We start from the raw sequence: 23,846 nt of genomic DNA on the forward strand, positions 1-23,846 counted from the left end.
GTTTGATGTGTGGCTTACTTTGACACTGTTTTAATTTCTGTTGCAATTTGTGATTGATGCAGTAACACAGTTCAGAAATGAGTTCTGGGTTTAATTTCGGTAGCAATGGCAACAAACCTGCATCTACAGGAGGTGGATTTAGGTGGGTTGTTTAAAACATTTGCTTTGTGCCAAGAATAGCTATTTTTGTTTATATATTTATCATTAATTTATGAGTTTGTGGTGTGTTTTATTGTATTCTTTTAAGTAACACCATACAGTCATTTACAGTTTTTCCAAGTTCAATATACGTGACACCTGGTAAACATGCTGTTATGTAATAAACTGAACATTTATATATATATTTAACCATTTTTCGAAGCAAATTACTCATACTACATTGTCGTTTCAGTTTCGGAGGTTCTTCGGGTTTTTCTTTTGCCCCCAAGACTACAGCTCAGTCTACCACATCAGGATTTTCATTTGGTAAGGATCATTATTGCTATTGCGGCAACTGCGCTCATATTTAATAATTTGTTTTTATATTATCAGACTTTATATTGAATATATGTTGTAAAGTTTCGATTTTCATCAAAATTGCAGACTTTAAACAATACAAGATCATTAACAGATAATTTACAGCTTTCTACAAATATATTACATTGCTTTTAAATGTTATTTATCGTGAACAGTTTTTATTAAACTTTTCCTTTGCAGCTTTCATTGTGATTTTTGCTCCTCGTATACTGAACATAACTATTTTTAGCTTTTAATGGGCTACCAAGCAGAGGTGAACACTGTACACACAGGAGCCAGAGTCTTGGTTTTTGATAAAAGTGGAGCCAGAGGCTGAAATTCTTGGCAAAAACAGGAGCTGGATTGAAGACGGAGTCTGATTTTTTTGCCTGTTAACACTTTTAACCAGGGCTGTAGAGTTAGAACGTTTTGGCATGCAGGCCTTAAAACTCGTGTTTTTTTCTGGCAGCCATCGTGGCCTACCGAGAGCTCCTTCTCGGCGGCCAAATCTGCGTGCTTGGAGGCCAAAATACAATAACGATAGCACAAGTAAATAGCATTAAACTTGCAACGATGTTAAAATGATCAGTTAGCGTTGTTGAAGTCTGGACGACATCCTGCAATAGAATCGTTGTACCACGCATTAAATGCTTTATCGGGATTGCAATCCGGTATTGCGGGACCATCTAACGACCCTAAATTGTTTTCACTGCTCGCAGCTCAGTAAACTGCTTCAACTGCATACCGCCTTTCATAAAACCTGACCATTTATTCCGTTATGATATCACCACTGACGGTGTGAAGTCACTAACCCACAGCGTTCTCAACTATGAAGACATGTGTTTTACTCACGGATGTCAACTAACCTAGTTCTCCTTTTTAACAACGATTCAATGTCCGACAACATTGAATCGATATAAAAACGACAATATTGCCAGCCGATGTAAATTCGTTGGGAATTGCAAACAAGACTTACAGCGCTGGTGATCGCAGATGGATATATTCAATACAACAGTAGTGACTATGATGCGCTGACCTAATTCTGCGTCACTCTTTGATACTACATATTTTCGACGTTTAATCCACGATCATTCTATTGTGAAATTAAATAATTGGCTAGAAGAAACCGGCGGCCAAACTTGGCCGACGGAGGAGGTAGCACAGGCGGTCATTCAAGCACTACTTAGCGGCCATGGCCGCCGGCTGCTTTAAGGCTTGGCATGTCTGGAGTTGGAGTCTATAAAAAAGGCCGATTCCCACTTTGGCTGGATACAAACCAATAAACAATAAAATTTTGTTGTATTGCTTATTCAAAATAGTATTTCTTGTTTTCTGTACTGAGTTCTACAACTTTACCAAAAAATAAAAGTGTTTCTTTTTGTTAATTATTATGAAAGTTCCTCTTTTTACTTCGATGACAACTTGAAGTGAAACTAATTTTTTCAAATATAAAGAAAGAGAAACATTTAAAAAATCTGGCAACACTGAAGCCGGAGTGGGCCAGTTATAAACCAAGGAGTCGGAGTTATACATTATTCACCTGACTTTACATCTCTGCTTTTAACATGCACATATTTACACTGTATATTTGGCACAGTTGTTATTTTTGTGTACAGTACTTCTATGGTTTTATATTCCAAGCAGTAATTTTTTATTTAAAATATGTTTTCTTTTCATGACAGAGAAGGCAGCCTATATAAGTGTTATACGTCGATGGCTATAAAAATATGGATTGTGGTTTATGTTTTGCATTTGGAGTCAATATTTCCAAAATATTTGAAGCAGTAGTGGATTGGGATTTGGGAGTCACTGACTTCAGAGTGGAGTAGGAGACCAGAAAACCTGACTCTGTGCACCTCTGCTACCAAGCTCTATGCTTAATTGATTTGCTGCATCATGCTTTATTTGTCCTTGCATTATGATTACCCTTTGTATCACAGGTGGTGGATTTGGAGCTTCTACAACATCAACAGCTAGTACGGCTGCTCCTGTAGGTATATTTGGCGGACAGAGTGCAGGTACTTAAACTTGCAGAAAGTTACATTGAATTTTTTTACTGAAATGTTGTGGTCGAAAGCATCACTCTTCAAATTAGCTCACCAACTACTAGTTAATGGGTATACCTAGTCTGGAAGTAAAATCAACTGAATAGTATGGAGTTTTTAAGCTTGGTTTGAGATGTGGAATTTACCTACAATAATACACCACTTTAATTGCTGATGAATTCTAATTGCTAATGTAACCTTTTGTTGTTATACCTTTTCATGGAAATTACATGTATTGTTTGGTCATTACTTCTGAATTGTTTCCCCAGTAAGGTAAGCTGCTGATTGATCTGTCCTGATAATTCTATTTTAGTTTAGATTCCTCTCTTTTTTTCTTTAATTAACTGGTAACAATACAATTGTTGGAAGGCAGTACTGCTGTACCATGTTTGAGACTTGTTTTGAAATTCAGAAAGATTAAAGGTTTTGAAATGCTGCGTCATCACTTCATTTGTGATAACATTCTTGATTATGCATCCTAGACTTTTGCATTAAAAGATATGTTAATGTTAAGAATGTTTATGCCCGTAAGTAGACTTTATGCATTGTAGATTCTGATTTTCTTTTTTTCTTAATTAGGTTCTCAGCCATCTCCGTTTGGAGCGGCGAATACACAGGCAACTGCCCCTGCTTCAGGGTTCTCGTTTAGCAAACCGCCCACTCAAGGGCAAACAGGCTTTGGTTTTGGTGCAACAAAACCTGCCAGTGATTCAGGGAACGCACCCACGACTGCTTCTACTTTAGCCTTTGGCACAAGTACACCCATGACCGCGGGTGAGGGATTTAGTTTTAAAAAACAGACTTCTGCCCAAAGCGTTGGATTTGGCAATGCTTTGGTTTCTAATACTGGATCTAGTGGATTTGGAGGAATGTTAGCTTCGACAGGATCCGCTTCAACAAATGTATCTGCATTCTCCGCTGCTTCCCGACCTGCCAGCTCAGCTGCAGCAAAGCCATTTGGTGCAGTACCTCAATACAGCACAAGTTTTGGGATGTCAAGCGTGTCGTCTTCCCCTGCTCCAACCGTGACCAGCAGTAGTAACAGCTTTGGCAGTCAATTGTTTCCAATGACAAACTCAGCTCCAAGCGCCACTTCCAACCCCAGCAGCTTAACCATGTCAACATCACTGTTTCCTAACGCCCAGTCTGCGCCAAGTTTCGCATCATCTGTTTCTGGTCTGACGGCGCAGAAACCTAAACCGGCATTTTCTTTGATGTCTTCACTTCAAAGTACACAACGTGCGTATTGTCAAGATGTATTTTAAGAAATTGTATCTTAGTAAATATATCTTTATTTTCATGTTTTCCCTGTATTACGGTAATACTGATTGTTACTAGTGTTTCCAACCTCTATTTGAACATTTTACTCCACCTTCTACAAACCATTTGTTCAATCAGAAGTCAATACTGTTGCTGTATACGACTTGTAAGTCTTATAGGCAACTGTCTTCAAGAATACGTTTTCATTTCAGCAACTGTTCTTGGTCCCAGCAGTGGAGTTGGCGGTGAGAAAAATTCGCTGGGGAGTGGATTTGGTTCGACATCCAGTGCATCTGCCACGGGATCAGGTGTTGGTGCTGAACAAGGATCTGGAGCAAAATTGGGTTCCGGAACTGCACCTTGGTCTGCCACAGGTTTTGGCTCTGGTACTGGAATAGGCTCTGGGACAGGGTTGAGTTCTGGTACCGGACCAGGGTCTGGAACAGGTCTGGGTTCTGGTACCGGACTGGGTTCTGGCATCGGACTAGGCTCTGGAACAGGATTGGGTTCTGGTACCGGACTTGGTTCTGGAACTGGTTTTGGGACTTCTAAAGGACTTTCTAGTGGTGGTGGTTTAGGTACTGAAGCTGTGTCCACTTCTGGCACCTCTGCTAATTCGGCCGCTGCCTTTGGATCCTGTAGTGGCCTAACATTTGGAAAGAATCTTGGCCCTAGTTCTACCCAAGGTAGTGCTTTCCAGCTTGGGGGTGCCAAAGTATCAAGTGGAACAGTAGCTTCAACCGGATCTGGATTTCAGCTTCCCAGTTTCATGACTTCCGGTGCAGTAACAGGTTCAAGCAGTGGTAAGCATGAATAAAACTTATAACTGCACTGTTGTCAACTTGATTTAAATTAAAAAATTATTCAAAATCACATTTAGAAATTTAGTACTCACGTGGTGCTGCTTATGTTTACACGTTATTTTCAATTTATGTCGCTAAAAGATTTCTTTTCTATGTTTTTGAATTTTTGTTCGTAGGTACAGGATCATCAGCTACATCGCAGGCGAATTCAAGTGCAACGGCACCTGGAACATTTTCTCTCCATAAACCCGGAGTTGCACCGACTGCCACTTCGACTTCTGCTTTTTCAACAACTCAGTTTAACATACCTAGCTCCAATCCTTTACCTGGTAAGATTACTTGCTTCCAACTGCATTTAATAATCACATAATTTATAACTTATAGCGCCACATATGCTCCTGGGCGCTGTACATGACGATAGTTATGAAATAATACGGTACAGTTTACTTGTCAAGAACAACTACCTAGAAATTCCCACCCACTGTGTTTAATGTTTAAACCGCGAGTATATACGGAAATCGTCTGGGCCCGTCTCTCTACATGTCTGCGTACTGCATTGCAATGTGAACTATGTTTTATTGCTTAGTCCTTTGAATAAGTATTAAGTAACTCTTTATTTTCACGTTTTTAAACGAATCGTTTTAGTGGACGTTCATTCTCAATAGAATTGTAACCCTTTGACCACCAGCACTCATATCTGGGTACAAGTATAAAAAGTACAACATCTCGCAAACGTTGGCTTCATTGATGCTCGTTGACCTTTCAAGTATCCTGCCAAGGACACGGTCGCGTGCTCTTGAGCGGTGTCGAACCGGCGCCCTTTCGAGTGTCGTTCCAAGGCTCTCACCACTTGGCTGTGTACTGTGTAGTTGAAGAACAAGAACTTTTGGCGCTCTTGGCCACTAACGTTTCGATTTCATACTAACACTGCTTTTAAATTTTATAATTTTATAAATTTTATATGTTATTAAATTTTATATTAGTATGTTATGTTTTCTAACATAATGCGGCAATTACATAATTATGGTCGTCTTATCCTGACACGGGCAAAAGCTGCGGTTTGTAGAAGGTCCATTGGTGGCAGTCTTTGCATCTGTTCAATGGTTTTGATTGAGGCAGAGCCAAGATAATTTTTGTTATTGTTTTACTCTGCTCACTGTTATCGGCTTTTCTTCTTCATATTTTTTAACACTTCGAAGATCCTACTTAACGTGAGAAACTTAACGCTTATATGTTAAATTTTATAATTTTATAAATTTTATATGTTACTTAGTTTTACAATCAAACTGATGGGTTATTTTTCTTTGCCATATTATGTCCCCAAACTAACAATTATCTCAGACTTTGTATTTTACTAAACTTTGCAACCAGTTTGTTGAGTTGTGTTTGCCTTTGTCATTTGTGTGCATGCATAGCCTAGCCATAGTCGGCTGCATAGCCGAGTGGTAAGAACACTGGAACGGCAATCGAGAGGGCGCCGGTTCGACACCGCTCAAGAGCATGCGGCTGTGTCTGTGGCAGGACACTTTAAGCCATGCCTGAAGGTGGACACGAAGATTGGCTTCCTTGCCTTCCCGTCTACTTAATCTAAATCTTCAACCACCAGGTGAAAGCCTGGATACGACAAACAAAAAAAAAGTTGTGTGCATGCCGTTCTGGAGCGTACTGCTTTTTCATTAATCGAGCAATATATCAGCCGAGTGCTTGCTTCTCTGTTTAACATCAATTTCCTTTCAGCATCGTCTGCGCAAACACAAACTAGCGGATTCAAGTTGACCTCTTCCCTTTCCATCGGAGCTTCTTCTGCATCATCCACTAGCAAACCATCTGCTCTTTCACTTTCAACCAAGCTTCCATCATCAACTGCCGTGTCTTCTCAAGGTCAAGGTGAGCACGAAATGGTTTGAGCGACACAATTTTTTTTTCGTAATTTTGTATTTTAGCCTCTGATTTCAAGAGTGTCGTCGTTTGTTATTTTTTAGCTTGTGTACGATTATGTCATGCCACTTTAGCAACTAAACATAGCATTGCAAGTAGTGCGCTTATGTTGGTTGTACAAGTAAAAAAAATGCAAATGTATAATAACGTCCAAGAACTTAAAAAGTGTGCGGTCGAAGATACGAAAACTTAATTTCTAGTAAATATGATAAAGTTTAAATTGCGTTTCATAATGGTGAATTATATCACGCCGTCCGTCGTAGACTAAACTTTGCTCGAGTTATTTGTCTGAAAAAAATGTTGTTGATTTGCTTTGATGCTGGAACAAACTATTTCTATTACTCATAAATGCCTTTATCCTTTTTCGGCAAATTCATACAGCTTCCACTTCTGGTTTGCCAACTACAACTGTCAGTGCACCAACTTCCATTAAATACAAGGACCTTGAGACCAAGATAAACAAATGGACAGGAGAGCTGGAGCAACAAGAGCATTTGTTCCTTTCCCAAGCCACTCAAGTTAACGCATGGAACAAATTATTGATTGAAAATTCTGAAAAGGTAAATTGTCGTATCCAGGCTTACACCTGGTGGTTGAAGATTTAGATTAAGTGGACGGGAAGGCAAGGAAGCCAATCTTCGTGTCCACCTTCAGGCATGCCTTTAAGTGTCCTGCCAGAGACACAGCCGCATGCTCTTGAGCGGTGTCGAACCGGCGCTCTTTCGATTGCCGTTCCAAGGCTCTCACCACTCGACTATGCAGCCGACAAAAGGTAAATGAAGTTTTAGTGTGTATGCCCTTTTATTCCGTCGACGTTCTGAAGGTTCTTAGTTCAATTCCCATCATGGGCATGCGTTCTTATTTCGCAAGACATGTAATGACTTACTAAGTTGGAAGCAATTGTCAATGAGTGTACAGATTTTCAAGTCTTTCGACAATCTGGGGTGTAATTTAACTGTACTGTGCATTGCCACAATGTTGACTGCATAGCCGAGTAGTGAGAGCCCTTGGTTCGACGTTCGAAAGGGCGCCGGTTTGATACCGCTCAAGAGTATGTGGCTGTGTTTTTGGCAAGACACTTTAAGGCATGACGTCGATTGCGTAGAGATGCCCCTTCGACTATAGACCTTGATTTATTTCATGACCATGAGCACTAGCAGTACGCTGCTTTAAAGAGAAATGCCTACGGCCCTTAAGGCTAAGACCAAGTAATACAAGTAAACTTCGATAAAAGTAAACTTCGGTAGCTTAGCTTCCAACGTGTTTGCCACAAAGGTTAGGTGACGTCTAGAAAACAATGTACGTCTCGTGCTTTCAGATCACCAGCTTAAACAACGATTTCGAGAAAGTCACGTGCGACCAGGAACGTCTCAATCAAGAGTTGGACTTCATCAAGACGCAGCAGGAGGAGCTGGAAAGCCTTCTTGGACCTCTGGAAGAGTCGGCTCGGCAACAGGTGACGTCGCTTGCGTCATCCGTACACACGCATCACGCTGACGTCGAAAGAGAAAGAACGTAAGTTTGAAAAGTGATTTAGAAACTAGTTTTCTAGATGCATACCACACCCAGAGACGTTTTAATGCATCACACGTTTATAGCCACATAGCCATTGACCAAACTATGTATGTTATCTGTTCCACTAGATCGCCATGGTTCTATATTTTGGACGTTTGCAAGTCAAAAGGTTTATGTGCTTGGCTAATTTTATGCATCTGCAATGACACGTGCATTTTTCTCATTTTCTACTTCTACAAAGGTTTGTCAATGACAAAATTAACCTGTATAAGAAGTAATACAGTAACTATGTAACGGTAATACATGTAACAGTAATAACGTAACTATGTAACAGTAACTACAATAACTTCACTGAAAAAAATAGAAAGTAGAAACAGAAAGAATGCTAAAGCAGTCAATATCTTTATGAAAAATTCTTGGTCGTAGAGATGAAACTTGCATGTCTTCATTAGCTATAGATAAAGACAAGCAAAACAAAGTAACCTTAGCGGGTTTAACATAATGTATTACATACAAAACAAAATATATAACATAATGACTCAAACGTTTTCGACACGTAAGTGTGTACTCATCAGGAATTAAATCTGCAATATACATAAATTGTAACGTAAACTTGACTTTGCACTATAACTATAATTATAAATATAACTATAATATAATATATACTATAATATAAGTTAATATAACTATAATATAACTATATACTATAATATAAGTTACTTCAGTGTCACTCTGATCGCTAGAAAAGTACTGAAGTAACTTCTTTGTTTTCAATGAAATTGAGTGTTTTTTTACACCGTTTAGCCAAGTATTGTTTATTTACAAAGATACAATCTTGCTGAGAACATAGACGGCCAGCTGAAGAGGATGGTGCAGGATTTAAGGGAGGTTATAGACCATGTCAATGCCAGCAACTCGCCGCTAGATGGTTCTAACCCTGTAAGTTAGACTTTTTAAGACTACTAGACAGTGATAAAATATAAACAATCTGTTAAAAGGTATAACATGGTTCTAGGAGAATTTGGTCTCTTCCTAGATACTAGGAAGAAATGTTAGAAACTGTTTTTTATCTTTCAGCTGAGGAATGTTCAAAACAATTGTGTATAAATTGCATCTGATTGTTCCATTTAGTTTTTTCTTTATTTTGTCAAACAGGTCAATCAGATTTCCAAGATTCTATCTGCGCACATGGATTCACTTCAATGGTTGGACACCAACTCTGGTGCACTCCAACACAAGCTGGATCAGTTAACCAAGGAAGTAAACGACCGCAAGATGGAACAAGAGAGTCGATTCCGATTGGCTTTCGACTGAATATCTGAAACAATGCAATTTGCACGGACTATGCTAAAGTGCGCAATCACGTTGTTCAGTCCAACACAGCCGAACAAAGAAGAAACACAAAATTTGTCATGCACAAGCCGTTTTTACTTGATGTTTGCTTGACGCCTTAAACTCTTTGAACTTATTGTTTAACAGGATTGTTTAAAATTCACTAAAGTGCTCCTGCTTTTACTGCTGCAGACTCACTTCAGGCCGGAAAATTCACTACCGATACCATAATTACTTGATTGTAAACCGCTACTTATATATTTTTTGTTAACCTTTGTGCGGTCGACAACATGTAGCGACTTGCAATCGGGAGCGCCTAATATTTTTTTATCAGTAAACAATGTTACAAACATAAGCAATCATATCGTAATATGTTTTGGCAGCTTTGATATTAGCTTACTCTATTGCTGTCTGATAAAATGATAAAGGTCAACGGATGTCCGAGATTCGAATCAAGGCATGAGCAAGTTGAGCATGCTGTAATTATATGACTAAAAGGCAGCTGTGAATAGCAAGTTTAGACATTGCAAGAAAATTGGAATATACTTGAACTCTTTGAATAGACAGTCTTTCCCTTTGCTATTTATCTCCGCTTTGTGCTCTCATGTGCCTATTTGTGAAGTTAACTGCACCAAGGTCTTGCACAGAGAAGTAGGAATTAAGTTTTGAAGCCGTTTTTATAATTAGATATCCAGTAAGCGAAGGCCAGTACTTCCGTTGGACGTGCTGTAATAAACAGTTGTAACTTTACAACACGCAGCTGTCATATGGTGCAGTAATCAGATCAATAATGCGCCTGATCCGCTTTGAACTCGAAAGTTTCATTGGAAACTGTCAATAATTGTTGCCACTAAGACATTATGACGTCGGTAGCGCGTCATGTTTTTATGGCTCAAAATAGACTATACTCACTGCCTCGTTAATTTTGCGGAAGTTTATCTTCTGAACTTGTGATACTTTGGCATTGTATCGCCGTAAAAGGTTTGCAAAACCTGAACTAGTAATAAACGTTTCCTCAAATAACCTTGTTTCAAATCTCGTACACCGTGTTGTGTTATGTTTCCTGTAGCTTCTGCAGCTAAAGCTCCAGTTTTATTTGTTAGTTCTTTCAATGCTTAATTAAACCATATGATTTAGTTTCTGTGAGAAATGGCGCATTGCTTTTTTTTGTGTCAGAGTGTCAGAAACACAAATTCCAGAAGATGACATGTCTCAACGACGTGTAGCCTACACAGCAGTGTTGCCAGATATCTGCGTGTTTATTTCCCCAGCAACACTCCAAACCCAGGTGTCCACCTATTTTAAGCGGTGCATTCTCGTGAGGTTCATTGGCTTCGAAACCCGCTGAGCTTTCTTCAAAACTACTAAATTTCTCTAATCATAGTTAATTTTCCATGGTCCTTGAAAATTTTGCGGATTGAAAAGTTATCTCATCTGGCAGCACTGGCGTGGATTAACAAAATCAATACTGATATTTCACAACTGTTGTACGTCACCATGAAAAAAAATAAACGTTACGTGAATACGACTAACATGCTTCGTCATGAGCCCTCTGTTGACTATTCTTTATTCGTTATGCCAAGTGATTTTAAAGCTGTAGCCTAATTTCTCTGGTCATACCTGCCATATGGACTAAAGTTGAACTGGCAAAAAGATTTGTTTTAAATAATTTTCATCTTTGTGTTCTCGAATTTAAGGGATTTTACAAGAACCTTTTCTGTAGTAAATATCGGTGATGCTTTGGTCTGTTTTGTTTTGAAGCGAGATCTTTTATAACTTGTAAAAATAAGGATTAAAAACAATTTTGTTATTGGTCAAATTTAAAAGCAATGTCTAAGCTTGTACGAGGATCGTACTCGCTTTGCCGTGTTGATCCAGTATATATTCCGAACAAATAGGCCTACTACTTTTATTCTAACATGGTTGTTGGGCCCCGCGGCTCAATGTTGAAAGTTTTGTAAAACAAAGACGTGGTAACAAGCAATAAATTTAAATTCCTGGTTTAAATGCTTTCAGTCAGTACTTCATGAGATGAAGAAAGATTGTAGCCTACTGTAAATAGTTGCATAAATTTGTCCAGTAGCCCAATAATGAAACTTCTCCCTTTTCTTGCAACATGTTGAAGCCTGGATTTATATTTGGTAATTTTTAGTAGGCTAATTGGCTTGCGTTTAATTGATTCAATACGACGAGCAGATATTAAAATTATTTGTCGCAACATTTTCAACTGTAAAACCATTCGATGAATCACTGCAAAATTGGGGTGACAAAGCTTTTGGCGTTAGGCTATAGCCCATGATCCTCTGTTGACTTTTGGTAAACATTCTTACCCAATGGAAAGAGATGCTGCATCGTGGGGTTGCGATTAATACAAGTATTTGGAGATTGCTGCGTCAAGATAAATTTGAACTTTTTCCCAAGTTATTAATTAATGAATATCTTTATGCAAACGCACACCACTCTTGTTATTGAAGTGATGAATTTTTGTTTGCATAATCATTGCCATGTATCTTTTAGACAACTGCAAAAAGCGTCAGTGTCATTTGTAGTTGACGACGTGTAGCCTACACAGCTCCGTCTATTTGAAAGAATCTTTTGCGAAGCTTATATTTCTGACTTTGGATTATTATTAGCAAACCTTCGAAAAAATACACTGTATTTTCGTTTGAGTTTTCTGCATTGTAATCAATATGGGAAAACCGGAAGAAAATGGTAAACCATCTTAAATTTTGCGTTATTAAATACTAATGATAGGCTATAGCCTACAAGCTTTGTAGTATAGCAATTCTTCCAAATTCAAACACTCGTGTGTTTGTGAAATTTGAAAATAAAAAAATCGAAAAAAAACGTCATAATGATTTTGTACATAGTAGCCTGGAATTTAAAATTTCATTATTTCTAAATAAAATATATACTATTATATAGGCTCTGTAACCAGTAGCTTTGACAGGGGGGTAGCTCCTTTTGGACCCGGACCCGTGATAATTATAAGGGCCTGGAAACATGAAGAAACCACAGCATAGTCCATGGATATAGTGCTTTTTCTTATAAGCTTAAATGCGTTGATTTGTGGCCCAAAATTTCATTGGTAGCCTACCGGGCCCAAAGTATCCTCTCAACAGCCTTGTCTGTAGCAAAAGTTCGTAATAGAAAAACCCGTGTTTTTCTTAAAATTAAATTATAAAACCAAAAAATTGTTATAACGAACTAGCGATAATTCTGTTTTAAGCTTGGTTTGGACAGATTCTAGAGCTCTTGACTTTTCCATAGCAGAACAATTATGAAATAAAACTGGTTTTGAACAGTTGCAAATGTGATTATTGAATACGGTACCGTACTGAATGTGGGTTAGCTACTGCTTACTTAAAAATTCAGAAAATCTAACCATAGGCCTGCAACAACGCTTGTCTTCTATTTTGAACGTTGTATTCGATTGTTTTTTAGTTCAGTTTATTATAAGCAGTCAAAACGTTTTAGATTTTAGTTTGAAACTGCTACTTCTCATATGCTATTGTTTGCAACATTGAAACTAATCTTGGAAGCTCAGTTGGATTAAATAAAATTTTAAATTGCTGTTATGAATAACTTTATTTATTTTAGAAAAGAAAGATGGAAACTATTCCGAAATGGAAGAGCTGAAACCGAAGGTAAATTTCTTTATTATTCCGCCCATTTAATGTAGCCCACATCATCAAAAATTATCATAAAGATATGGCGTGCAAAGAAAAACAACAGATGAGATAAAGATAACAAATCAGAGGCGTTGACAAGGGAGCAGCCTACCTTTGGGCCCTGACTCAGTATAATTTTGGGACCTGGGGTGTAGCATAGGCTATTTTCCGTGAATGCAAGACATCCAGTGCATGTCTAAACTCGATAAAAGTTTTTAATTTATAGGCCATTATCCCCGGCTATTATAAAAAAATTATCTTCCCGAAAAGTTAATAAATGAGTTTTTTTTATGTGAAATCAAGTTTTCCTCTTGAGTAGGCTATTTTCCCGCTTTTGTATGAGTTGAGGTTTCATGTCCTTTTTGAAGAAGTGGGTTTAGAAGGAAAACTGTATTTCTGAAAAGGATTTTTTTGTCGGTTTTGATCAGGTTCAGGGTTTTTAAATTTCAATGGTGAAATTGAAACTAGTGTTATTTTTACAATATGTTTGTTATTTACGGAATTCTATGAACAGGGTTTCGTTTTAAAATCCTAAATTTTAACATCTGACGTTTTTTGGGGAACCCCCCGAAAAAAAATCGATCTAGTGGCAATTTTCCCCCCAGCTCAGGCTTGCCAGATTGGCTTTTTTACGGCCAAATTTCACAAATTTGGCCTTTTTTGAAGTCGTTTGGCCACAAAATTTGGGTTTGGCTTTATTTTGGCTTTTTTTCATATTGGTTTGGCCTCAAATTAGTTGTTTGGCTTTTTTTACATTTACTGTATTTTGTAAGATTGAAACAACAATGGCAACACTAGTTTTTTATTCTTTCACTGTGGATTGTAGAATTGCTATTTGTTAATGCGCATGTGCACTGTGCAGAGACTGCAGGGTAGGGTGGCTCGTTTTTGATCTTTTTTTTTTAATTCTCTCGGGGTAGTGGGGAAATGGTGCCAATGAGTGAAAAAACGCTCATGACAAAATTTGAGATTCGTAAAAAATTGTCTTCAGCCTCCTCATGGGGCCCAAAAATCGAAAAATGGGGTCAAAAACGCAATTTTTTTTAAAAATTTTTTTATTTGTGCAGATACAGTATTGTTTAGATATATCTAATTAACCTAAGAAAAAAAATTGGAGTCATTTGAACTATTCCTTCAGCTTCCTCACAGCTTCTGAAAATTTCGCACTTTTGTGGGTGGTTACATGATACACAATTGCGTTAGACATTTTGCCAGCTATAAAACGTCATTGTATTTCTCTTTATAGACCTGCCCTAAGCTGTTGCATCATTTTTTAATGAAATTGGGTTAATTTGGTAGGAAAAAGTGACGTCTTTTATTTGAATTTACGTCACTGACGAAGTTTGTAGTTATGTAACCACAAACAAAAAATGCGAAATTTTCAGCAAAATGAAAATTTTCAGAAGCTGTGAGGAAGCTGAAGGAATATTTCAAATGACTTCAATTTTTTTGTTAGGTTATTTAGATATATCTAAACCATGTTGTATCTACCCAAACTAAAAATGTTTTTGAAAAAAATTGCGTTTTTGACCCCATTTTTCGATTTTTGGGCCCCATGAGGAGGCTGAAGACAATTTTTTACAAATCTCAAATTTTGTCATGATTGTTTTCTCACTCATTGGCACCATTTCCCCACTACCCCGAAAGAATTTTAAAAAAAGTTCAAAAACGAGCCACCCTACTGCAGGGCCAGGGCAGACTGACAGCGTGTGCAAGGATGAAGTCTTGCTCTTTTGGCGATGCTTGTTAATTTTTATAAAGTGACTATTTTGACAGGCTATTATTTAAAGTACCGTATTAATTATTATTATCTGTTCAAAAGTATTGTAGCTGTTGATAATGTCAAAACGAAAGTGGAAGGCAATGTAAGATAGCAGCAGAAAATATCTACCTGAATGGGAAAAGGTGTTTTCTTGGCTTAAAAACGATGAACGCACAGGTGATGCTTTTTGCAAGTTATGCCAAGCAACCATTATCCCAAAGAAAAGTAATTTTAATAACCATGAAATGACAACGAAGCATAAAAGTAAACTTCCAATACAAGGTCAAAATTCTTAATTATTTGATACTCTTGCAGCTAAAATGTAGTAAATGTAAGAAAAATGTAGTACAAGCTGACATGAACGGATGCAACCTAGTTTGTACCTTGAACCATTCGTACAGTCAGTTCGTACCCTAAAAAGATCAAGAAAAAAAATTAAAAAAAGCCAAAAAAATTAAAAATTGCTGATCGCAGTTTAATAGCACAAAGCCGAAGTCGCTGATTGGAGTTTCCCTAAACAATTTGAAACAAACTCGAGGGTTAGGGTTAGCAGAAACTGCAGTTAGCGGAAACTGCGGTAAAATGTTTGCGGAAACTGCGATCAGCAAGAGTTAGGGTTAGAGATTACTCTATGGTTAGAGTAAGGGTAAGGGGAAACTGCGGTTAGCGGAAAAATGTTTAATGAATTACAAACTGTTAGAACGCAGCGTGAGTATATATTACCTATCAAACTTGGTTTTTACAAGTGACTTATTTGGCTAGTTTTTGGCCATTTTTAGTTTAATGTTTGGCTTTTTTTTACAGTTTTATTGGCCTTTTTTGGCTTTTTTTTATGAAGGTTTGGCTTTTTTTCAATTTAAAATCTGGCAACCCTTCCCCAGCTCTGCAGCAATGGCAAGTTGAGATTTCAGATTAGTTTAGTCTAGCATTTCTAATCCTAGTATTTGAAGGTAGATAGTCCACAAAATATTGTTTGGTCTTGTTTAGAAAATTCGGTTTTGATGTAAACCTAGTCAGCTTGTAGTAAAAATGCTTCACCAATGACAAAAAGTGCTATAAAAGGCTTAAAGTTGTTATGGGAGGAAGAAAAAGAGATGTGTCCAATGACGATGTAGAATTAGATCCGCTTCTATCCACTTTAAATAATGATGAAGATATTCATTATACTCTTCAAATTACTCACCATCAAGTGAAAAGGCAAAAGCGTAAAAGGAATGCAAGGGTATGATTGGTGGTCTCACAAGCAACGGTGGTGGCTTTCTGTGCTTGGGTTGGTTTTGTTATATATAGCTTTGATATCTTATATTTTGCTTTGCATTTTGAGATATAATTTGAAAAGCACATCATGTCCTATTTATCAGCTGTTACCGTAACTTCAGTAATAATGCATGAACACCTCTTTAAACGGCATGTTGGTTTTCAACTTGTATTTGATGATAGTGTGATGTCAATGCATATACTTTTTTAACCATTTATATATGCATGACTAACTTTTCCAGCTCTTAGCAATAACTTTACATGTCATTTATCTTTAAGTTTTTTCATCGTACCATGTAAAATTTTAGTGCAATAAATATTTCTTACTATATTATTGCTAAACATGCTTCAGTTAGTTTTAACTTGTGAGTGGTGAGTGTACAAATACATTTTTCAGTGTAATCCCTATATCTGATACATTACATTAATATTAAATGGTTGTATATTATCTCCACTGCAACATTTTAATGCGGATTGACTTTTGCATATTTTTATATAGCCTATCTTATTTGGTTCAAGACGGTTATAAATCTCACTGTTTTAACTTTTTATTATATATATTAATTTTTTCATTTAGAATGTTTTTGTTTTGATACAATTTATATTTTAAGCTGATTTTTATTTGGGAGGAATATAAACTACCGTACTAGGCTTCCGGTAGACCTATTTATTGATTTTTGAAAACACAACGTAAAAGCGTACTTGTTTAAACTTTATTTAAGTTTATAGAACATAAAACTTATGACTGTTTTACGTGAAGCTCTCCATTATCATTTTTTTGTTATCATTCATTCATTCTTTAAAGGCAGTGGCTATTTGACCGGCTCCGGTCTTTGAATCTGAAACACTATTTGACCGGTCATGACGTCACTACATAAGCGCTTTTTTCTTTTTCTCTTTCAAAGCAACAGACGAGAAGCGCCGATATAAGTTCTAACTTCAACACGTATTCTTCAACGCACTCCGTGGTGCGTGCGATACGTCTCCGGCTGCCAATCTAGAGGGGATGAGTTCGATACTATCCGGAAGTATTCTTTTTTTTTTATCTAAATTTTGACCCGAAGCGCATTTTTGTGGTCAATTTTTAATTTGAGTAGCCTACAGCCCATTTTTTATGTCTTTTCAAATGTGAGTAATAATGTTAGAGTTTTTTTAATTTGCTGGAATTTGAGAATTTCTCTTGGTAATTTTCCGATCGTCATAAGTGAACGTGTGTTGCCGAACGACCCTACATTTTTCTCTCAAGTTAGTTATATACAATACTTCTTTAAAAAATGGTTTTACCATTATCATTTCTTTTAAAAGAAGTATTGTATATAACTAACTTGAGAACTATACTTGAGAACTATTTACTAACTTGGACTGTAGGCTACTCAAATTAAAAATTGACCACATAAATGCGCTTCGGGTCAAAATTTAGATAAAAAAAAAAAGGAAAAAAGAATGCTTCCGGATAGTATCGAACTCATCCCCTCTAGATTGGCAGCCGGAGACGTATCGCACGCGCCACGGACTGAGTTGAAGAATACGTGTTGAAGTTAGAACTTATATCGGCGCTTCTCGTCTGTTGCTTTGAAAGAGAAAAAGAAAAAAGCGCTTATGTAGTGACGTCATGACCGGTCAAATAGTGTTTCAGATTCAAAGACCGGAGCCGGTCAAATAGCCACTGCCTTCTTTAAACTGTTTCTTCATGAATTTATATTCATCTAAATATCTTTTTAACATTTTCTTTATATATGTACCTTATTCCTATAGTTGATTGTTCAATGCATGGCCATTTTAAGTCATATTTTTTCTACGTTCAGTCTAATTATTAAAAAGTAATTTTTTGAACTGATTAAAGTGACTTATATTTCAGTTTCTAACTATGTATACTCAAGTAAATGTGCTTTTCAGAAACCATTCCCATTTTGTATTTTCTTTATTCTGGGAAATGAATTTTGTGAGAGGTACTCATACTATGGAATGCGAAGTGAGTGCATGTTTTAAATTTTGACTATTCTTTTAAGGACATTGCTCTCTACTGTGGCAAAGTCTATTATCTTGTCTTTATAGCTACAATAGTGCTGTTGTATTGCAATTTTAAATTATTCTTTATATTGCCAATAACAGATGTTAAAAGTGCAAAATAATGTTATTATATTCACCTAAGTAATTTATTGCTTTTTTGCGTTGTTAATTTTCCTCAATACAAACCCTCTTTTCCTTAAAGAAGTGAGGTTTAATTGCATTTTTATACTTGCTTTTTTGTGACAAAATTTCCGATGTTTTCATGTATTGGCACTTGTTAAAAAAAACTATTTGCTATCAATAAATTAAGCTTTTTATTTAAATTCCAGCCATCTTGGTACTTTATTTAAAGTACTACCTGCTTTGGGATGCCAACACAGCAACCGCCGTCTACCACGCCTTCACTGTGCTTGCGTACTTGTTCCCTTTACTTGGTGCCATGATAGCAGACAGTTGGTGGGGAAAATACAAGTAAGTGTTCACAATCACTTTATTTTGGGTTTGTTTGATGAGGTTCTGTGGCATAGGTTTGGTTTTGTTTTGAATCTTTATCCTTGGACTGACAAAGCCTTGATAGGTTATTCCTGGTAGTTTCACATACTTGTTGTAGAGGTTTTTGATGCAGGGCCGATTACTGAGATTGGCAGAGTGAAGTTAAGTAAGTAAGCAAGTACCGGTATATATTGAATTAAATGCTGAGTGTAGTCTATGTAGTCATATGGGAGGCCACAGCTGATCAAATATGATTAATCTGTTGAAGAAGAAGAAGCCTATAAGATTATTTGTTGGTGTTTTTCATGAACCATTGTACACTTTTTCAAAATTTTATCACTAAGATTTTATCATGCTTTGTTAAAGCAGCAGTCCACCTATCATAACAACTCGTATTTACCTTAAATACTATTCAACTATCGGCTTATGAAAGTGCTAGAAATTTAGCACTGTGTCATGACTTTAACGCTTTTTGTGTATTGTTCAGCTACTGCATAGGACAATAGTTACACTTGCAGGCTGCTAGCTCTAGCAACACGTGCCTTAATTATTATGTAAAAATTGCCTTTGAATAGCTTTGCAACAACATTTGACAATCTGTTTTTATATTGAAATATAATATCTAGTCTATTCTACAAAGCTTCTAGAAGTAGTTTGAAATTATCTTAATTGTGCACAGCACTCACATAAGCAGCACACAACCCACACATGCAACAATATGTAGCGAATAAGTAATAAAAATGCACTGCCATTCCTGCTTAGCAGCTGTATATTTCTATAATCATGCTTTTTGCAGCACAATTCTATGGCTTTCCATTGTGTATGCCATTGGAATGGTCATCAACACTCTGGGTGCCATTGGAGACCTTGGAGATCTGACTGTTCACGCGTGAGTTGTTTTAGTGTTTATTAACTAGTTGAGCAGTAAATCAACGTTTTTAGGCGTTAACTTATTGAAAACATTGAATTTATTTATTTTAAATTCAATAAATAATCGCTTTATATCAGACCTGATGTCATCTGATTGTTTTTATCGTTCTGAATACTTTCAACTCTTCCAACGCTCATTGTATGTAAATTTGTAACAGTAGATATTTAGTGAACTCTTAAACTGACGACATCCAAAGTGGCTCTCTGTTTGTGTATTATTTTGTTGTTTTGTTTTGGATATGGACAGCTTTGTCTCACGTAAATAAATAATAATAATAATCCTCTTATATACCAAGTCATAAAGCACTTCGTCAATCGTCATCTTTCAATCGCTAGATGGCGCTCGTGCATTGTTAAGAGTTCGAAAAGAGTCGAACAACATTTTAAATTAATGAAAAAGTTTTTGTATCACTATTTATGAGATATTAACTTACTCTCCTTTTTGCAGGGTGTTGTCTTCCATCGGCCTGTTGGTAATCGCGTTTGGAACTGGAGGCATCAAGCCGTGTGTGTCGGCTTTTGGAGGGGACCAGTTTGATGTTGATCAGGTGGGTTAGTAACTTTACGTTTACCCTTTTCCAGGTTAATTATTGACTCCGCTGTGCCTGGCGCTTTGTCTGTTGGTCGCGGACGACAGCCAGATTTTCCAAGAACTGTGTATTTATTCATCATCCAATGACGTGCAAAGAGCCCAAGCATAACCCGAATCAAAGCATCAAAATGTCTATCAATAAAATCTGTGTCAGAGGAGAATTGGCTGTTCAATCATCCAATTGAATTGGATTATGGAATTAAGAAAACCCATAAAAGGAATGTTGCGTTTATGTTCGGTGGCTGTGGCTTCCATTAATAGCCAAGTGTGGCTAACAGTTATAATATAACATTTCTTTCGACCCAACTGTAACTCACCTCCTTTTTAAACCCTCAAAAGTGTGGTTAAAGGACGTGTAATATCGTGACTGGTGATTGACGCTTTTTTTTTTATCAATCTTCGGACTGGAATATGCTTTTTGAAGGTGAACGACGCTATTTTAAACTTGGACCGAGAGTCCGAGACATGTCTACTTTTTACATCAATAGCGTTATTATGCAGTACCCTTGCAAACGACAGATCTTGCCGTTATGATTAAACTAACTCTCGTTTCTTTCAAGGATGACTATCGTCGTAGCTTCTTCTCCCTCTTCTATTTCGCGATCAATGCCGGAAGCCTGATATCCACTTTTGTGTCTCCCATCATTCGAGGTAAAGATGGCCATTTGCTTTTGTTCAGGTGTTGTCTTTGCCCAAGTGTGACTTTTGTTTTAGTTTGCATGGCAGCCAGTTTGATTGTGCCAATTAATTAATTTATAACTGATTAGGGATGTTATTGGCCCCAGAATTCATAATGTTTTTGATGAGTGGAGTAATTGAAATAAATTTATCCCTTCATTAAACTAGATATTTTTATACTGATCAAAGATCACATTAGTATACTTTAAGCTTTAGATTCAATGTTTTACTGCGATAACTTACCATTTTTTACTTATTCAACAAATTACGAGCTAAACGCTGTGAATGCTATTCTGGCATCAGTGATCAAGTGTAGTCTGGTGTTATACGTTTTTTTAGAGGACGTTCAGTGCTTCGGTGGAGATTGCTATGCATTGGCTTTTGGTATTCCTGCTGTTCTTATGGTCGTAGCCATCAGTGAGTAACTTTGTTTTCTGTTTACATGCGCATAGCTTCGCAATAGAAAACTCTCCATTCAAAGACTGGTCATTAGGTACTCGAAAAGTAGTGTGAGATTCTGCACTTCAAAATTGCTTTTAACAATTTTTTTTCTGGATTTTCTGATGCAGTTATACATGTTCAACTTACAATAAAAGTCGGTCCCAGCCCAAACAGTAAAATCTGTCTGGGAGCTATGCAAATAACGGTATTAATTTTATGAAGACGTTTTATTAGATGGTTTAAATTTTTTTTAAATTGAACTGTATATTTTGCGTTTCAGTTTCGTTCTTCATCGGAACCCGTTGGTACGTGAAGGTGCCTCCAGCTGGAAACATCTTCATGAAAGTGTCTAAAACTATTTACGTAAGTACCGCTTCTTGATCTGCCCTGCTGAGATCAGTGAACATGATATTCTGTATCATTTATTCTCGTGGCTTCGATTCTTGCGTGCGGAAAATTTATATTTAATGGCATTTGGATTAACAGGCGTCCGATAACTACATAGCGATTGATAATAATAGATTTTCCGTGGGGGCTTTTTGAAACTATTTTTCAACAACCACTTTATTCACACAATGCAACGTCTACAGACGTTGAATCATTGGGAAAAGAATTCATTGCAGCTGGATTCAAATCCGTCGTAAAGTATACAAATTCAGTACAAGCGGTGCTACGTTGCAAGTGTGTCAAACCGTCACCACCGAGATAGCAAGGCCAATTGCGCTATTGTGACGTAAATGTCTACGTCACAGCTAGTACTTAGCATATACTTCAGCAACCTGTATCGACAGTGCATGGCGTCACAATCGGACAATTGACCTTGTTATCTCGGTGGTGACGGTCAAACCGTAGACATTTTTAAAGTTTTGTACCAATCAACTTGTTTATCGATTAATAATTACAACTTTTGATACCTGATTATTTAGGTATATCATGGCGACTTGTATGCACAGGCCATGCCAACACGCAAGTTTTAAATTGGACTAGAGACCTGTTATGCTTCGTAATAGTCAAAATCGCTTGTATAAATTACTCGGCCGAGTAAGAGTTGATTAATATAGTTATCATGCAAATTTTCGACCAACTTTTGCTGAAACTTCAAAGAGGATCTGGCAACATTGGTAACAGGAAAAGAGTTGTCAGTTTTTAAAGTGAAACAAGGAGTGTTGCAGTGATTTGAGATTCAATGATCACACTTTGGTAATTTGGTTTCTAAAAATTAATGTTTCATTTATATATAAAGTAAATTTAGCGTTTAATTCAAAATCCAAATTGCATTAGCTTCCGGTCATTGGCATTTTAGGTTTGCTTGCGCGTTGGTAAGGCTTGTGTAATAATGTGTATATAGTAGATTGCTATGATGTACATTTTTGTTAATCAGATTGCTTCTTTATTTTCTTTCATAGATTGCTGTCAAGACCCGGTGGAACACCCCCTCAAAGAAAAGGACAAAAGATCATTTCATGGAGTACGCCAGTGATGGCACCAGCGTGAGTAGAACTTCATTTAGTAATGAAATGGAATAAAAAAATTAGAGTTGAAAAAAAACCTGCGAGTTTTGCTACGTTTTGGATGCACTCGTTGAAACAAAATATAAGTAAAACTAAAGTAATTTTGAAAATTAACGCTAAAATGCTTTGACAAGCTAAAAAGGCTTTTCATTTTTATTGCTTTCTCTTTAAGGAAATGGACACATTGATTAGAGACATCAAATACGTTTTAAATGTTTTGATTCTCTTCATTCCTCTGCCTTTGTTCTGGGCCTTGTTTGACCAGCAAGGGTCAAGATGGACCTTGCAAGCTGTAAGAATGGACGGTTATGTGGTAAGTAGGGGTAGTACAAGATTTATATGTTGTTAAAGTGGTCTAATCGGTACAACTTTGACTTTACTAAAATATGTTGAATGATCAAGTGAGCTTTGTGGATAGCATAGACTCCCACATGATTTCGTTGTCCATAAGACGTGTTTATTCCGTCCTTTGACATAATGGTATGTTAGTTATTAAAAATAGCACTTTTTTACACTAGGTTATGGCGGAATATTAAGTAGTCATTAAAGTTTGCTGTTTGTATCACACTTGACAGTGGTAAGCATGCACGGGTGACACTGCAGGTTATAAACGGATCAATACTCTTGACCTGGTCCTAGAAAAAAGCAGGAACCTTTCTAGAGTAAAATCTCAATCTGTAGACACAAGTAAAAATGCACTAAAAATACGTGACAGTCATTTTTGTCAACCTTCTCTCCATCCAGGGAACTCTTCATGTCCTCCCGGATCAGATGCAGATTTGCAATCCCCTTATCATCGTCACCTTGATTCCTCTGTTTGAAGTTACTCTCTATCCTCTTCTACGTAATTTCAACATTAATTTCAGGTATTGCAAGACTTAATTAAGTTTTGAACTTCTCAAGAAGGGGTTTTGAAATTTTGTCAAAACTCAAGCCAGACAGCAAAATCTGTCATTTTTCTGCCTGGGTCCAGTTCGTTTATTCCTTCAACTACATAATTTTGCTTTTAATGAAACTTCATGAAATAACTTCATGGTCAATTGGTCGTCGTCAGACCATCAAGTGTGAGGTGATGTAGAAGTAGATGTTATGGCAATTTAAGTTTGATATACAC

The 23,846-nt window shown here is 36.9% G+C and overlaps 2 protein-coding genes across 5 annotated transcripts in view; both read left to right on the forward strand.

The window, feature by feature from the left end:
- LOC145769590 (uncharacterized) lies at positions 1-12,100 on the forward strand. 2 transcript variants are annotated; one of them, XM_082581249.1, is made up of 11 exons: positions 1-142; positions 392-465; positions 2,436-2,513; positions 3,120-3,779; positions 4,013-4,603; positions 4,780-4,932; positions 6,341-6,490; positions 6,923-7,101; positions 7,860-8,056; positions 8,884-8,995; positions 9,212-12,100. In XM_082581249.1, the coding sequence occupies exons 1-11, from the start codon at positions 78-80 to the stop codon at positions 9,368-9,370; spliced, it is 2,418 nt and encodes an 805-aa protein (XP_082437375.1). In that variant the 5' UTR covers positions 1-77; the 3' UTR covers positions 9,371-12,100. The 2 variants fall into 2 exon arrangements, with proteins under 2 accessions (XP_082437375.1, XP_082437376.1); XM_082581250.1 differs by lacking the exon at positions 4,780-4,932.
- Positions 11,936-23,846, forward strand: part of LOC145769592 (solute carrier family 15 member 2-like) — a 20,370-nt gene continuing 8,459 nt past the window's right edge. The window contains exons 1-12 of one of the 3 annotated variants that reach the window (XM_082581253.1): positions 11,936-12,100; positions 12,989-13,035; positions 17,975-18,050; positions 18,418-18,559; positions 19,377-19,469; positions 19,959-20,058; positions 20,663-20,753; positions 21,120-21,197; positions 21,502-21,584; positions 22,628-22,711; positions 22,905-23,045; positions 23,477-23,598. In XM_082581253.1, the coding sequence (XP_082437379.1) occupies positions 12,079-12,100; positions 12,989-13,035; positions 17,975-18,050; positions 18,418-18,559; positions 19,377-19,469; positions 19,959-20,058; positions 20,663-20,753; positions 21,120-21,197; positions 21,502-21,584; positions 22,628-22,711; positions 22,905-23,045; positions 23,477-23,598 (1,079 nt within the window). In that variant the 5' untranslated portion in view covers positions 11,936-12,078. Of the gene's footprint in view, positions 12,101-12,988; positions 13,036-15,850; positions 16,092-17,974; positions 18,051-18,417; positions 18,560-19,376; positions 19,470-19,958; positions 20,059-20,662; positions 20,754-21,119; positions 21,198-21,501; positions 21,585-22,627; positions 22,712-22,904; positions 23,046-23,476; positions 23,599-23,846 lie in introns of those variants that run through there. The other 2 variants (XM_082581252.1, XM_082581254.1) reach the window with 2 other exon arrangements.

The sequence above is a fragment of the Aplidium turbinatum genome, chromosome 4, assembly GCF_918807975.1.
Source record: "Aplidium turbinatum chromosome 4, kaAplTurb1.1, whole genome shotgun sequence".
Classification (NCBI taxonomy): Eukaryota; Metazoa; Chordata; class Ascidiacea; order Aplousobranchia; family Polyclinidae; genus Aplidium; species Aplidium turbinatum.